At 48.8% G+C, this 15,994-nt stretch overlaps 1 protein-coding gene across 6 annotated transcripts in view; it reads right to left on the reverse strand.

Moving 5' to 3' along the window:
• Positions 1-14,035: 14,035 nt before the first annotated feature.
• The window catches only part of HP1BP3 (heterochromatin protein 1 binding protein 3), a 38,044-nt gene continuing 36,085 nt past the window's right edge, over positions 14,036-15,994 (reverse strand). For all 6 annotated transcript variants that reach the window (XM_045858737.1, XM_045858739.1, XM_045858738.1 and 3 more), the window contains 2 exons: positions 15,501-15,791; positions 14,036-14,879 (listed from right to left, as the gene is read on the reverse strand). In XM_045858737.1, the coding sequence (XP_045714693.1) occupies positions 14,807-14,879; positions 15,501-15,791 (364 nt within the window). In that variant the 3' untranslated portion in view covers positions 14,036-14,806. The remainder of the gene's footprint in view (positions 14,880-15,500; positions 15,792-15,994) is intronic.

Here is a 15,994-nt window from a genome sequence, read left to right on the forward strand (position 1 = left end):
CTGCAGAGGGCAAGGGAGAAGGGCTGGTTTCCGGCAGTCGAGCCACGGTGCTCCCCTCAGACACCCGTGAGCTCCTTCAGCAGACAAACCCGTCCAGAGCCCTTGCTCAGACGGTGTGCCAGACAGTGTCCTAGGCACTGCGCACACAGGGCACACGGGGCCCTGAACAAAATGACAAACTCCCTCCTGCCCTCATGGAGCCAACATTCTCATGGGGGAGAAAGAAAGACATTAAATAAGTAAGACATGGGCCCTGGCTCGTGTGGCTCAGTGGACTGAGTGCCGGCCTGCGAACCAAAGGGTCGCCGGTTCAGTTCCCTGTCAGGGTTGCAGGCCAGGTCCCCAGTAGGAGGCGTGCAAGAGGCAACCACACATTGATGTTTCCCTCCCTCTCTTTCTCCCTCCTCTCTTCTGTCTCTAAAAATAAATGTAATCTTTAAAAAAACTAAGTAAGACACGGAACATGGTAGATGGTGATAAAGCAGACAGGAGGATGGGACATTCAGGCTGGGGGTGACTGCAGCTGGGAAGGCCTCCCCGAGGGCTGAGACCTGGGGAAACAGCTACGGGAACCCCGCCCCGGGGCAAACGCCGGCGCCTCTGTGCCTTGGGCTGGGCTGCCAGACCACCGGCAGGTACAAAGAGCTGGGAGCCAGGGAGTGGCGGGGCGGGGGGGGGGCGGGGGGCAGAGGGGGGCACAGCAGCAGCTGAGAGGAGAGAGGAAGGTGTGACAGCAGGGAGACCAGTCGGCAGAGGAGTGACAGCAGCTGGGGCCCTTCGGGAGACCTTTCCAGAGCAGCAGGCCAGAGCGACTGAGATCGGTCTTAAATGTTGAATTGGGGAGTTTAGTGGGGAGCCACAGCAGGTCCCAGGACAGGAGCTCTATGGCCTACGGGGGTAGCCCATGAGCTGGACGGCCAGAGCTGCTTCACAGGCCCCTGCCCGTGACCTTCAGCTCCAGGCTCAGGCCAGGGTGGAGGCACCAGCAGCATTCTGTGACTTTCGGGAGCAGCCCCCAAGGGAAGAGCGGGGAAACAGAGGCTGCGCCATCCCCTCGAAGCCTTCCCTGCTGCCTTCGGATCCCTCCCTCCCTCCGGCGCCCTCTCCTTCCCCACTCTTCTGGGCCCTCCAGTCCTTGTGCTGTTTGATCCTGATCATTTTCCACATCGTGTCCCCTACCCCTCATTCCTTCTGTTTGAATAAAGCAAACTTAGCCGTATAACTGGCACAATAGCTACCCGACCCCTGTTCCAGGTATGAGGGGGGGCTACCAGTCAACTTCCCTTTCTGAACTTCATAATCCCATCAAGGACTGGGATGCTCTGGACCCCAAGGTGATGGGGATCAGACGAGGCAAAGACCAAAAACCAAAGGGGGTGAAAGGGAGAGACAGAGAAAGAACAGAGGCTGAAAAGGCAGCTAGGGAACTGGAAACAGTGAGGAAACAATAAGGAAGATAAAAGAAGAAGGATAATGGAGAGGACAGACGGGAGGAGGGAGGGAGAGGTAAGGAGCACACTTCTCATTCTGCTGGTGCTGACACAGCCGCCCAGGCACTAAGAGTGTAAGACGGAAAGGAGCCACACAGGTTCTCTCTCTCTTTCTCTCTCTCTCTCTCACACACACACACACTCCCACATGCTACAAGACAGCTGTGTCTGGGGCTGTGAACAGCCTCTGACCTCCAGACCAAGAGCTGCAGCTTCCCAGGGACACCCTGAGTCTAGGCAGAGGGGGGTGACCCCACCCCACCCATTATCACCTAATCCTTCCTCATCCTCAGGAAACTGGAAATTTCTCCCTTCCTCTCCCTCACTCCCAAGCATGGGGGGCACTTCAGCTGCAGGCCTGGAGTTGGGGGCTGCCCAGGGGACTAGGGAGGGGCCAGGCTACCCCTGACCTATGTAACAGACCCGCATACCCATTCCAGCACAACCACCCACCTAGCTCCCTGGACCAGACCAGGTCTTCCGAGGTTCTGCAGGGGAACCTGGCTTGGCCAGCACCTCCCTAAAGGGACACATTTGGAATGAGGAGGGGCTCTTTTGCTCCTCTGAGATTTTCCAGGTGGCCCTGCTTACAGACAGGGGGCTGGCTGGGTTGACTTGCCTGACGGGTTCAAGAACAGAGGCCCCCACCGCACTGTGCCATAGCTGATTGGAGTCACAGGAAGGGCCCACCTTCCCTCCTGGCGTTCTGGGAGACTACTCAGCCTGCAGACGCTGGGTTTAGCAAAGGGGGAGCTCAGGGGAGTGAAGCCACTTGCCCAAAGTCACACAGCATAAGCGGGGAGCAAGCCTGGAAGCAAACCCTGGTCTCTGGGGCTCTTCCCCAAGCCCATGGAGGTGCCCTTCTCTCAGATGCCCCTCCCCAAGCAGGGTGTCCACCTTCAGAGTTTGGTGGGTCCAGCTCTCCAGCTGCTGGGACCTCGGGTGCTGGGAGGCTGCTCTGATCCACAAAACAGCAGCTTTGTCTCTCCGTCAGCCTCCCAGGCCAGATGGTCTGGGGCCGCCAGGGCCACCTCAGTGACTCGCTTCACCCTCACTGCCTTTGGCTCAGCTGCACAGCCAGCCCCCTGCCCTAACACACCCTCTGGTGCCACCCCCACCTACCTTAGGCCAGCAGGACAGAAAAGAAATCCACGCGGCCAAGGGCCAGGTGCCAAGCCCTAGGATTACGGGGTCGCACAAGGTTGGCTGAGGCGACCTTGGGGAAGTCACTGAATTTAGCAGCCTCCATTTCCTCAGCTGTAAATCGGGGCTAACTATAGCGGCTACCTCCCGGGGGGCATTTGTTTCTCGAGACTATTTGCTGGCGGGACTAAGTGGCAGCTGAACAAAACAAAGTCCCAGCCCTCGCGGAGCGCTCAAGCCGGCTTGGGGGACGGTGCCGAACCCCAACACCATTTTGGGGGAGGTAGGTAAATGATTTGCGAGAGAAGCAGTGTAGAGGGAGAAAGCTATGAGGTGTGTGTGTGTGTGCACGCGTGTGGCAGCGGGGAAGGGGGTGCTATCTAACCCGGGGTGGTCGAGGACGGCCTCTCCAAACACACGACCCCGAGCGGAACGTGCTGTTTTCAGGATTATGGGGGCGAAGCCACATACGAGCGCCTGGGCGGTGTGGAGTGCTCCGTGGCGTGGGCTGTTATTCCTACGATTGTTATGATTCCTGGGAAACGCTGCCAGGCTTTCTGCTGGCAACTGCCCGGCCCGGGGCAGGGAAACTCCCTGGACACGCCGAGGGGCAAGCGAGGCAGGACGATGGAGAAGGGACGGCGGAGGTGACAGTGGATGTGATGGATGGTGATGGAGGCAGGACAGAGGTGCTCTTGCCATCCGAGACCCTCCCCCCATCTCTGCATGTGAGGACCTGGCGCCGCGCCCGCCGATCCACCCACCCCAGCCCCTGCTTAGCTCCCCACCCCAGCCCCTACTTAGCTCCCCGGCTCCGGGGCGCTCACTCACCGCAACCTCCGACTGTCGAGTCCCGACGCTGGAGCTCAGTGCGTCTGGCCCAGCACCCCCACCCCTGCTGCCCCCCACGTGGCAGCGGGAACCAGCACCAGGCGGCACCTGGCGGTGGAGCCCGGCCCCCGCCCACCAATTGGAGCCTGAGGAGCGGCTCCGCTCCGCACCGCCGCCCAATCAGCGGGCGGGAGGGGTCCTAACACCACTCCTCCGACTCGCGTTCGGACGCTCCGCCTTAGGGGTCGGGGGTGAGGGGTGGGTCGGGGAGTGTTGGCCCAGCCTGTAGACAGCGTTCCCGCAAGGCTGGGGCCCCTCAGTGCCCGGAGCCTCGCTAACGGTTCCCTCCTCCCGAGAGTCCTTCCCCTCCCGCCCCCTGGCTGGCTCCTACTCGTCGTCCGCGCAGCTCCGGCAGTCTTCCTCTGGGAAGCCTTCCCTGACCACCAGTGACTGACTGCGCCCCCTGCAGAGCCCTGGAGACTTCTTGCTGCCCATCCCACTCTTCTACCTGGAGTGCCAGCGCCCCTGGTCAGGAGGGGACTCCGTCCCCTGGGGAAGGATGGAGCCTGGCTTACGGTAGGCTTGTCTTGACGAGCGAATGAATGAGGTCAGGATCTCCTGGCGGGAACCTGGCCAGTCTCACCCTTCCTTCCCTCACCCGGGGTGGGGTGGGGTGGGGTAGGGTGTCGCTCATCCTCTTCCACGCCCTCTGCCTCCGGGCCCTTCTTGGAGGAGGATTATCTGAGTTTGCTAAGCTCAGGGCCCGCACGGAGAAGTCTCCTCAAGAACATCGATCGTTGCGCTCGGGCTGTGACCCTCTCCTTTGGGTCCTACGGAAACCCACTTCGATGGGGAAAAGGCTGAGCAAAGTTAGCCAGAAGTGTAGATGGCAGCCTTGAGCTGGAGAGCACGTTTGTTCCATCAGGACAGGCACTTTGTAGGTGTAACCCCCCAGCCCTCCAAATTAGCAAACGGGATTCAGCCCAACCTTTGGTGTGTGTTTAACCTGAAACCCACAGAGAGGAACCACCAGCAGCTGCCCCTGCGTCACACCTCACAAGAGCCAGAACACGGGGGCTCAGGTCCAGTGGGGAGCAAAGGCTGCACCCAGCAGGTGCAGACGGGGGCACGGCAGGGAGAAACGTGGCCCGGGGCTGGTTCTGGAAGGAGGCAGGTTTGAGCTTCGCCAGAGTGCGGGCCATTCTCTTTGTCTCCCCAGAGCATTTGGGTGCCTTCCAGAGGCAGCAGGGAGGTTTAATGATGAGAGGCTTGGTCCCAAGTGTGGGCACTTCACCTGGGTAAATGTGGGACCTTAGGCGAACACCATAACCATTGTGATCCCCTTCGATCCCTGAGTACCTCATCTGTGTTACTAACGCCTGACTCACAGGGACAGACGGGAGGATTCCAGTGAGATAATGTGGGCCAAGTGCTTGGCACAGTACCTGGCCCATGGTTAGTGAAGCACTCGGTAAATATTAGCTGGTGTTAGACTTTGTGTTTATTCTTGAGTGCCTGTTGTATGTGCCCGAATGGCCAGTGTTTATTGAATGCCACATGCCAGGAGCTCTGGGAAACCCCGCAGTGAGGAGGCCATGTGACGTCCCGGAGTCCAGAAATGAGAAGAAGGATAGAGATGGTTTACGAGTTGGTCCTGCTCTCCCAAAACCCCAATTTGTGAAGCCCAGGGTAGACAGAGGATAAAGGGTTAATTCTCACTAGCTTCCTAAGAAGAGCACGTGCTCGTTACATAGAGGACTTGCCAATGACTGGGCAGCAGCTCCACTTTGAGACCATTCAGAGAAAACAACACAAGCCACAGCTCTCTTACCTGCTGCATCTAACACGTTTCTGATGCGTACAATTCAATCTGATGCACGCAATTTAAAAGATAGTGACAGGAATTTGTTTTGGGTCAAAATGAAAAAAGACTGAGGAATTAAATTCGGATAGCAAAACAGTTTCAACCAAAAGGATCACTCTGCCTTCTAAATCTTTCTCAGGGCAAGGGGACAGGGGGTCAGGATCTGAGGGGCAGGTACTGTGCTAGGTCCCGGGGATACAGAGATTTACAACAACACACACACAACACCACAAAAACCAGATCCGGAAAGATAAATGTGTAAAAGGTACGTGACATTGACTCCTGGCTTACAAGACCCAGAGATCCCTTTTGTTACTGGTCTTCACCCCCACATAGGAATACTGTTTCAAAACCAAGTGCATTTATACATTTGAAGTTCATTCCTTCATTTTTATTTCTGTATCAAAGTAATATAACTGCCCACGTGAGCTATTCCGGGAGAGGTTACGAAATTCAGTTTATTTCATTCCCCCCAAAGCACAGAAACTCCAAGCTTCCTACCATGTGTGTAGACTTACTGATGATACCTTAGATGCACAAGTTCAGAAGTCTGCCTCAAAGGAAACAAACCTCGGTGGGTATGGGCCACCTCCTGGGCAAGCCAACCTAGTTCCACTCCGGACCGCAGCCCCAAACAGCCATCCCTGCGTTATCACCTGGCCCATTTATCTTACCCTACATTCACGACAACGCAGCCCTCGGGAACCACCAGCTGTGGAATGTCAACCGTTAGATTAATGACTCACTTTTGCAGGAAGCCTAAAGAAGTCACCTCTATTAGGCAGGGGAGGGAATGCCCGAAAAAGGCAAGCTGGGGGTGGGGTTATGATCCTTGAACATGTTAGGGCACACGGCCATGTCATGGTATTTCCGGATGAATCAATGACGATTCTAAGGTGTGAGTGTCTTATCCCAGTTTTCCCTTTTCTCTGCAATCCTGGAAGCTGGTACTGGGGTTGCCAGCTGACAAATGTGAGTGAGACATAACATCACATCATTTCAAAGGCGACATCCTACAATAGGACTGAAAACTAGAGCCGAGATGGGGAGCTGGGAACAGGTCTTGGCGCTGCATCTCACCCACATCTGGTTTCCACAGCCCAGGCTTCCATCTGGGTCCTCAGTAACACCTTCCCAGGCTGATGGTCCCTTTCAGCCTTGGGCACCATTGTTCTGTTCTCTCACGCTTGTCCTAATGGCTGTCCCTGCCACATACCGTCTATACTGCACCCCCAAAATATGTGACCTAGGAAGGAAATTTTAAAAAAATTCTGAGATGTGTTATGGGCTGAATTGTGCCCCCCCCCCCCCCCGCTCCAACCCCGCCAGCAATACATTGAAGTCCCAACCATTAAGTATCTCAGAATGTGACTGTATTTGGAGACAGGGTCTGTAAAGAGGTGAATTAAGCCCTGGCTGGTGTGGGTCGGTGGACTGAATGCCAGCCTGCGAACCAAAGGGTTACTTGTTTGATTCCCAGTCAGGGCACATGCTTGGGTTGCAGGCCAGGTACCCAGTAGGGGGCGTGCAAGAGGCAACCACACATTGACGTTTCTCTCCCTCTTTCTCCCTCCCTTCCCCTCTCTAGAAATACAATCTAAAAAATAAAAAAAAGAGGTGAATTAAAATGAGGTTATTAGAGTGGGCCTTAGTCCAGTATGACCGGTGTCCTTTTAAGAGGCAGTTTGGACACAGACACCTCCAGAGGGAGGATGATGTGAAGACACAGGGAAAAGGCAGCCAACCACAAGCCAAGGAGAAAGGCCTGGAACACATCCTTCCTTCACAGCCCTTGGAAGGAACGAGCCCTGCTGACCCCTGGATCTTGGACCCAGGCTCCAGAACTGTGAGAAATAACTGCGGTTGTTTAACCCACTGGCTCCCTGGTACTTCGTCATGGCAGCCGAGCAGATGGATACAGTGATTCCAGTGTTCCCTTTCCATGCGTTTAAGCAGCAGACCACAGCACTGTGCGGCCCCCTTCCTGGTGTATGCTGTGGTTGGTAGGTGTAGGGGTTAGAGGATCCAAGAAGTGTAACCTAGTGCAAGTCTCACCTCCCTGGCTGAGCAGCAGTGTGTGTGTGATTTCCCTGCAGTTGCAGTTAGTTCCAAAGGGAACACGGACTGTGGGCGCCCCGCCTCTCAGAGGGTCGCGGTGGGGCAGCGAGTCTCATGTTTTCTGAGCCAATGTGCACTCCCCGGGGCGCGTGCCTGGTGGAGCCTCAGGTGCTGCTGCCGATTTCTAGGAAATCTTGTTTCCTCTTAGTAACTACGGTGGCCTTTGCATTCCCTTTCATTTGGTTCGATATTACCATTAACATAATGTTATTCCCTCCCCAAATACCTTTGTTTAGCGGGTGCCTGCCCCAGAAGTTGGCACTATGTTCTCTTGTTTCTACCTATACCCCGTCGGAACAAGCTGTGGTTCCTAGTACTTTCTAAATTCAAAAGTACAGGGTGCAAAGATGACCCCTCCCTCAGGACTATCTGAAATAATGCCTATGTTGTGAATCACAAGCTGGTAACCATATATATATATATAATGTGTATATCCTTACTTGAGGATATGCGTATTGATTTAAGGGAGAGAGGGAGGGAGGAAGAGAAAAAGAAACATGGGTATGAGGAACATCGACCGGCTGTCTCCCGTATATGCCCCGACCAGGATCAAACCTGCAACCTTTTTGCTGTGTAGGACGACCCTCCAACTGAGCCACCCGGCTGGAGCAAGGGCACATTCAGGGGAGATGAAAAAGAAAAGACTGCACACCAAGTAGCCAGTTTTCCCTGTAGCCCCCGTCTTCGTCCACAGCCAGCTAAGGCCCCCGGGTCTGGCCGGGGCAGCTGATGGATTCCTGGGCCTCTGGTGGCCCCGGTGTAGAAGGCACGCCCACATCTTACCCACCTGGCTTCTCTTCTCGACTGCCCCCCTGGCATTTGACACTTACAGCTGCATACATTTCTTTTCTTGTTCAGCTTTTAACAAGCTCCTAACAGTTCGAAACCCTGACTTTAAAATCTGTTAAGAAAGAAACGATCTCCTATCCACGGCCCACTGATCTTCCCGCGACTCTTGTAACTTGTTGTCGGACACCTCGCTCCCCGAGCCGGAGGATGATTGATGGCCTGGGTGCAGGTCGAACTCCATCCTCATGTTGATGTTTAATCTGGGGAAATCAGCTGAATTTATTGGATTCAGAAGCAGACATGCTTCTGAATATCTGGCATGTCATATGTCTTTATGAATATATTTGTGAATTTGAGATAACACAATTAAGAGCCTAGCAACAGGAAACTCTAATAAATGGTAGTTTAAACGACAAAACTGAACTGTTGTGAAGCTGGGTGCTCTGGCTTACTTATGTAAAAAAAAAAATGATTTTCCTAAATCCTAAAATGCCTTAGTAACCCGAGTGTAGTGAACATGATTCAATCTTTGATACCTGATAATCTCACACTGCCTCTGGATGGTTATTGTAATAAAAAAAAATTGTGCATTCAAACCCCTTTAAGATGAGAAAATCAAGGCTCGGGGCAATTAAAAGGCTTGGGTTGCCCTGGCTGGCGTAGCTTAGCGGATTGAGCTCGGGCTGCGAACCAAAGCATCGCAGGGTCGATTCCCAGTCAGGGCACATGCCTGGCGTGCAGGCCACGGTCCCCAGGAACCGCACATTGATGTTTCTCTCTCTTTCTCCCTCCCTTCCCTCTCTAAAAATAAATAAATAAAATCTAAAAAAACGACAAACAAAAAAAAACCTTAAAAAAAAAAAAGGCTTGGGTTGCCCTGGCTGGCGTAGCTCAGTGGATTGAGCATGGGCTGCAAACCAAAGCATCGCAGGTTCAATTCCCAGTCAGGGCACATGCCTGGGTTGCGGGCAGGTCCCCAGTGGGGGCCACATGACAGGCAACCACACATTGATGTTTCTCTCTCTTTCTCCCTCCCTTACAGTCTCTATAAAAAAAATAAAAGGCTTGGGTTAAGGTCACGCAGTTGGTAAGCCTCCAAGGATCACTGCATGGGACCACAGGTATAGACAGAATACTGGCCGGAGTGATGTATTCAAACCAGGATTCAATCTCAATTTGGAATTGACAAAACCTTTATTCTATACGCAATATCAACAAGTTTAAATTAAATGAATAAGTAACATAAAGGATTTAGGTGGGACATAAGGAGAACTTCCTCGGAGTGCTTAATCAGTAGAGTGGATGAGTAAGGATGTTGTGTAACTCTGGGTTTTAGGGAAAAGTATCCTTTGGCATTGAACAAAGCAAAGACAGGGGAGACTGGATGAGTAAGGTTTCTTTCAGCATTGTGAGTATACGAGCAAGGATTTCTAATATTCCAACTCATGATTACTAAACAGGTTTCACGTCCAAAAAATTCAGTTGTCAGACAGTCACATTGCGAAATGTCTCTTGGTAGGCCTCACCAACCACGAGTTCCCAGGTTACAGGAGTAAGGAAGCCGTTCACTTAGCAATGTAAAAGTTCCAACAGAAGTTGCAGCCTCTGGAGGGAAAGCTCACCCAAGCACCAGAGTCCCGTGCATTCAGAGAATTGGTGTGTGGTGAGTGAAACGAGAGGAAGCCAGCAAGTGCTCCCGGCTAGGTGGTGTGAATGACTGAGGACTTGTGCAGAGTCCCCCGAAAAACTTAGGGCAGCCTAGTAACCCAGGATCTAATTCTAATGGTTCTTACCAAGCCTCTTAAAACAAAAAGCCAGATGACCAACAGACATACGAAAAGATGCTCGATGTCACTGATCATCAGAGAAATGCACATTAAAACCACAGTGAGGTATCACCTCACACCTGTCAGAATGGCTATCATCAACAAGCCCTGGCGAGGATGTGGAGAAAGGGGCAGCCTCCGGCACTGCTGGTGGGATGCACACTGGTGCGGACACCGTGGAAAGCAATGTGAAGATACCGCGGAAGATTAAAAATGGACCTGCCTTTTGACCCAGAGTCCCCACTTCTGGGAATATACCCAAAGGAACCCAAAACACTAATTTGAAAGAACATAAGCACCCTCTGTTCACTGCAGTGTTATTTACAACCACCAGGATAATGGAAGCAGCCCAAGTGTCCATCAATAGGTGAGTGGATAAAACGGCTATGTAACACTTACACAATGGAATACTTACCCAGCATTAAAGAAAACTTCACCCTTTGCAACAGTATGGATGGACCTGGAGAACATGACGCTAAGTGAAATAAGCCCATCAGAGAAAGACCGGTACCATATGATTTCACACAGATGTGGAATCTAGCGAACTGAACTAACAAGCAAAACAGAGACGGACTCCTAAATGGAGAGCGGGATGACAGCCAGTGGGGTGGGGCCAGGGGGTGGAGGGACTGAAGAAAAAGGACTCACTGACATGGATGACGGTGTGGTGGTTGCTGGGGTGGGAGGAGGGTATAAGGGGACTAAATGGTAATGGAAAAAATACAATAAAGATTAAATCAAAAAGAAAAAACCATTCTGACTCCTATTAGCAAACTTAATAATTTCCTCTCATCTCCAAATCCTCCGCAATCTCACAGAAGTCCTTTCTTTCCCACGAACAGAACACAGAGTCACTGACTGTAGGATAAGGAGAGAATTCAGAAGCCTGAAAGACCGCCAAGGGGAAATAGTCGAGCAGATCACTGGAGATGGCTCTGCAGTCAGTCAGCCCCTGGTTTTATCCTTACTACAACCCGGAGCAAGTTTCTGAACCTCCATCTGTGCCCATTTCCCCTTCCGTGTATAATAAACAATGGCCATCTCATACGGGTGCTTGGATTAAACCAGGTAATTAACATAAACACAGAGCCTGACATGTAGAAGAAACCCGGGGCTAGCTGGTACTATCACTGCTATTACTCAAGTAATACAAACTTTCAACTACACTTTACCAGACATAGTCAAGGCACCGTAAAGTTCTCTTTACTGAAAGACTTAATAGCAAGTAATTAATTATACATTTACACACACTATCAACAGTTGCAATTTTTGAAATGGCCTGAGAAGATACCTTTTGAAGCTTTTGATGTACTAGCTATTTTTTAAAAAAATTATTTACTGATTGTAGAGGGAGGAAGGGAGAAACATTGATTTGTTGTTCCACTTAGTAACGCATTCACTGGTTGGCTCCTACATGTACCCCAGCTGGGGATCAAACCTACAACTCTGGCGTATCATCAGGAAGATGCTCTAACTGAGCTACTCAACCAGGGCGACATACCAGCTACCAACAAAACAAATTAGGGACAGTTAAAACTATTAAGTTTAGCTCTGACCACTGTGGCTCAGTTGGCTGAGCTTTTCCTACAAAGTGAAAGGTCGCCAGTTCTATGACCAGTTAGAGCCCATGCCTGGGTTGTGGGCCCGGTCCCCAGTTGTCATGTTCAAGAGTGGCAACCGATCAATGTTTCTCTCCTCTTTCTTCCTTTCTCCCCTCTAAAAATAAATAGAATCTTTAAAAAATGCTGCCTTACTAAAAAAAAAAAACTAATTAAATAATCAAAGGTAGAAATTTCTCCAAAAAAAAAAAAAAAGAAAAAAAAGGGCCACTGAAGTTAAGAACTGTGGGGAAAATGATAGTCAGAAGGGAAAAATACAGCAATAAAGGTAGTTGAGACTAATTTCTTCATAAAGGAAACTCACTGCCAGGAGAAATACTGTTTATCGATCTCTGATGACTTCCAAGCCCATTTTTGTCAAGTAGTTCCTTTTTAATTTTTTAAAAAGATTTATTTATTTATTTGTAGAGAGGGGAAGGGAGGGAGAGAGAGAAACATCCATGTGTGGTTGCCTCTCATGTGGCCCCCACTGGGGACGTGGCCTGCAACCCAGGCATGTGCCCTGACTGGGAATCGAACCTGCGATGCTTTGGTTCACAGCCCGAGTTCAATCCACTGAGCTACACCAGCCAGGGCTGTCAAGTAGTTCTTAAGCCAAGGTCTCTGACAGTCTGGTTACTTAACTTCAGCTCTATAGAACTGAGTGACCACCTGTCCTACCTCGAAAAGGCAAAAGCAACTCTGCATGCTGGGAAATAATGTCTATTAGAACCCCTAAGGCATTGTTAGTTAATGATGGTCTTTTCCTAATTAGGAACAGAATTTCTCTTCTCTCATGGATAAACTTTGAGTTATTTAGCCCAAAGAGAAATTAATATGATTTTTCAGCCTTTAAAAATGAGTAATTGTAAGTACTATATCCCTAAATTTTTAAAGTTTCTCTTAGTTGGTTACATACAGAAGTTCATGAATATGTCTGGCTTAACCTCTTCTGCTGTATCAGATCTGAACCCAAGCAAAATAATTATGTAGGGTTTCTAAAGGAGGTATAAGAGAGTATAAGAATAGGTTAGCAAACCCAGACTAGGGTTGACAAAATTTTGTTAGAGAAATGATGGAAAAAATTGTCGAAAGTATTAATGTATTACCTAGCTTCTGTGTTCGCGTACTCTTCTTAATTATACCCAACAGACATAAGGAAAGGTCTCCATGTTTTCTACAAATTACCCCCTTTTCTCCATCTTGTAGGTTAAGAAGCTGATGATCTCTCTCCCAGCACTTTCTGAGACGCGTTCATCTAAGATGGTTTGTGGGTGGTGTAAGAGTTTATCAAACCCTGTAATTGAGTTCACTAAACCACTATGGAGAGCACCGAAACGACTGATCCATGCTAGAAATTGCTGGGATTATCTGTTGGGTTTTCTGTCTCCTTTCTGTAAAAGGAAAGTAAAAATTATGTGTTCTGCTCCTTTAGAATGCCTGGAGGGGGAAAAACCCAAACATTTCTTTATCTTGGCATAAGTGAATTAATGTACACATATTTGACAACCGGCTTTCATTGGAAGAGTGCATTGGCCCTCTTGTCCCTTCTCTGTACATAATGCTTAAGCAGGACAGTTTGTTCTCACCGGAACTTTGTGAAGTTAACAGAATGTGAGTTGGAAGGGACCTTAAATAATCTAAACTTCTCACCCTGCACTAAAGCACTTGATGGACAATGTAGCCACCAGGTGACCTATTCCCAACATCTTTTTAAAAGCAGCATCATAAACCCTGGATGGTGTGGCTCAGGGGATTGAGTGCAGGACTACAAACCAAGGGGTTGCCGGTTCGATTCCCAGTCAGGGCACATGCCTAGGTTTTGGGCCAGGCAACCACACATTGATATTTCCCTCCATCCCTCCTCCCCTTCCCCCTCTCTAAAAAAAAAAAAAAAAAAAACTTTTAAAAAAGCAGCATCATAAAACAGAGAAACCAACCAAAATCCTACTTGTGATTCCAGGAGAGCAGAGAATTCTTAGCATAGGTACCAAACACCCATATTATTAGAATTATTTATTACCTGCCAAAGTGTGTAAGAGACAGTAGAATTAGTTTCTAGATTTAGGTCTCAAGTGATGTATTCTTCTAGGATAAGGATACAGCTGAAATTAAGCATGGAAGACTGGAATCTATGATATGGAAGGCAAGGATCTTATTAAAATACAAAATGATTTTTTTAAACTTCGTATTCACTAACCAATTCAATGTTATCTAGAAAAATCATTTACCACCATCCATGTAAGCAGCACATAAACAAGAGCTTGTATTTAAAAAGGAAATGGATGGTGGCTATTACAAGTGGGACAGATTCAAAGTGAGAGTAACACTTAGCTACTTCTGAGAATATACTAGAAACTTAAATGTAACCTACAGTTCAGCAGCTTTTAAAATTTCATGTTTATTCATATTTTTCAAAATATATGTACATAAAAAAAGGAAGATTTACAACAGGAAAGATTGCCTTACATGCGACACAAATTCCAATTAACTCATGATGGGATCACACATAATTATGAGTCTGATCAAGCCAACCTTCTCAAGTCCATTTCCCAGCCAGACTTCAGGCTGCAGACGGGATCCCGGGAGACAACGCAAGTGGAATGAATGAAACAAACCGTTTTTGCTTCTGGCAGCACGCGGGCCAGAAGATGTACACCAAAAAGTTTAAGACAATTAAAATGTCAAGTGCCATGGGGAGGATAAATGGTAACCAAAATCAGTATTTCTCAAGTAGAAAGCCAGTACTATTTAACACAACTTCACAATACTAAAACAAAACAAATAAGAGGTTAGGTAGTTGGGCTTCATTTCATTAAAAAAAAAAAAAAAAAAGTCTCAAAAAGGAAGCCACTTGCTTGATATTAAAAGTGCTGAGGAAAGGAAGGAGGGGAAAAGAACCCACGGATGGATCTGGAATCTAGTTTATTTTGCAAAGTGTTTGTTTTTCCACTTAACATTTCCACATTAGCAATGATGTAACTCTCCAACATTTCCTTATAAAAAAAGACAAACGAGAAGTGAGAATTCATGCTTCCAATATTAAAAATATATTTAAACATTTGATCAAGATTTTATGTTTTGAGTTTTGCTAACACAGGTGACACCATAAATCACAAATTCAATATTCTCGTATTTCCTCTTCAGTCAGACACCAATGGTGGAGAGGACTCGTGCTCGCCGGTGAGGGAGTGGAACGCCCTGGGCCAGAGCAGGGTACCTGGAAATGATCGATGTGAAAAGTGGCCCAAAGGAGTCGTGCATCTTCAGAATCTAATTAAACCGTAATATTTTTGGCTTATTCCCAAAGCTAAGACATCTCTGTGTTTATAGTGAGAGAGAAAAAGGTTTAGTGGAGTGGTTTTATAAATAAGATTAATTATTATAGCTATAGCTGGAGTCTCCAGGTAGAAGGCTTTATAATTCAGTCAGTGCTATATGCCTTCTTTTCACTTTCAGCACCTGACCAGCATTCTGTTCTTGATGCTTTCTACAAATATAAAAATCTTTGCAACTGTTTAGATAAAGCTGGAAGGGACTGGAAAAAAAAAAAGGGGGGGGGTTGGGTGGAGGGCGAAAAAGGACAGGTGTAGGTTATACAGTTCAGGAAGTCCAGAATTATTGCAGAAATTAAAATGATAGCGGGAAGGGGCAGGCACCAAAGACAGCGCCTAAAGCTAACAAATACCTAAACTGGTTTATTTCTATTCCCTCCTCACAAGTTTAGAGGGGAGGGAAAAATGTAATTTTAAAAGCATCAAAACTAAAACAAATGCACACCGACCTTAGAAAATAAGATTTTAAATTTCATCACAATACCCTTTTTTCCTATAAAATTTACTTTTTTGCTTTGAAAGATTTCTTCACGGTGGATTTGCCCTTGCCAGGCAACTTCACCTCCTTTCTCACACTGGCCACAGGCTTCTTTGAAGAGCCACCACTGGGCTTCTTGATGACTGAGGGTGAGGGTTTGGCTTTCTTGGCAGGAGTTTTGGCCTTGGGAGAGGCTTTCTTGGGCAGGGGCCTCGCCTTCCCCCGCTGGGCAGCTGGGACTTTGGGCCCAGGCTTGGACCCTCGCTGCTTCACGGGGGCGGCCTTCCATGACGACTTGGCCGGGGTTTTCTTCTGCAGCCTATGGACCAGAGAGCAGAGGGGGTCACTCAGCACCCGAGAAGGTCACTTTGCTAAGATGACCCAACACTTTACCAAAAAGAGACTACTTAGAAGTCAACTGTGATAAGCCTAGAAATGTAATTTATTATTATTTTTTAACTAAAGGCCTTACTAAAATTGTATAAAATTCAACCAATTCATATACATTTCATGAGGTTTTTC

This window comes from Phyllostomus hastatus, unplaced genomic scaffold (genome assembly GCF_019186645.2).
Source record: "Phyllostomus hastatus isolate PE091 unplaced genomic scaffold, TTU_PhHast_1.1 phas_scaffold_182, whole genome shotgun sequence".
Taxonomy (NCBI): Eukaryota; Metazoa; Chordata; class Mammalia; order Chiroptera; family Phyllostomidae; genus Phyllostomus; species Phyllostomus hastatus.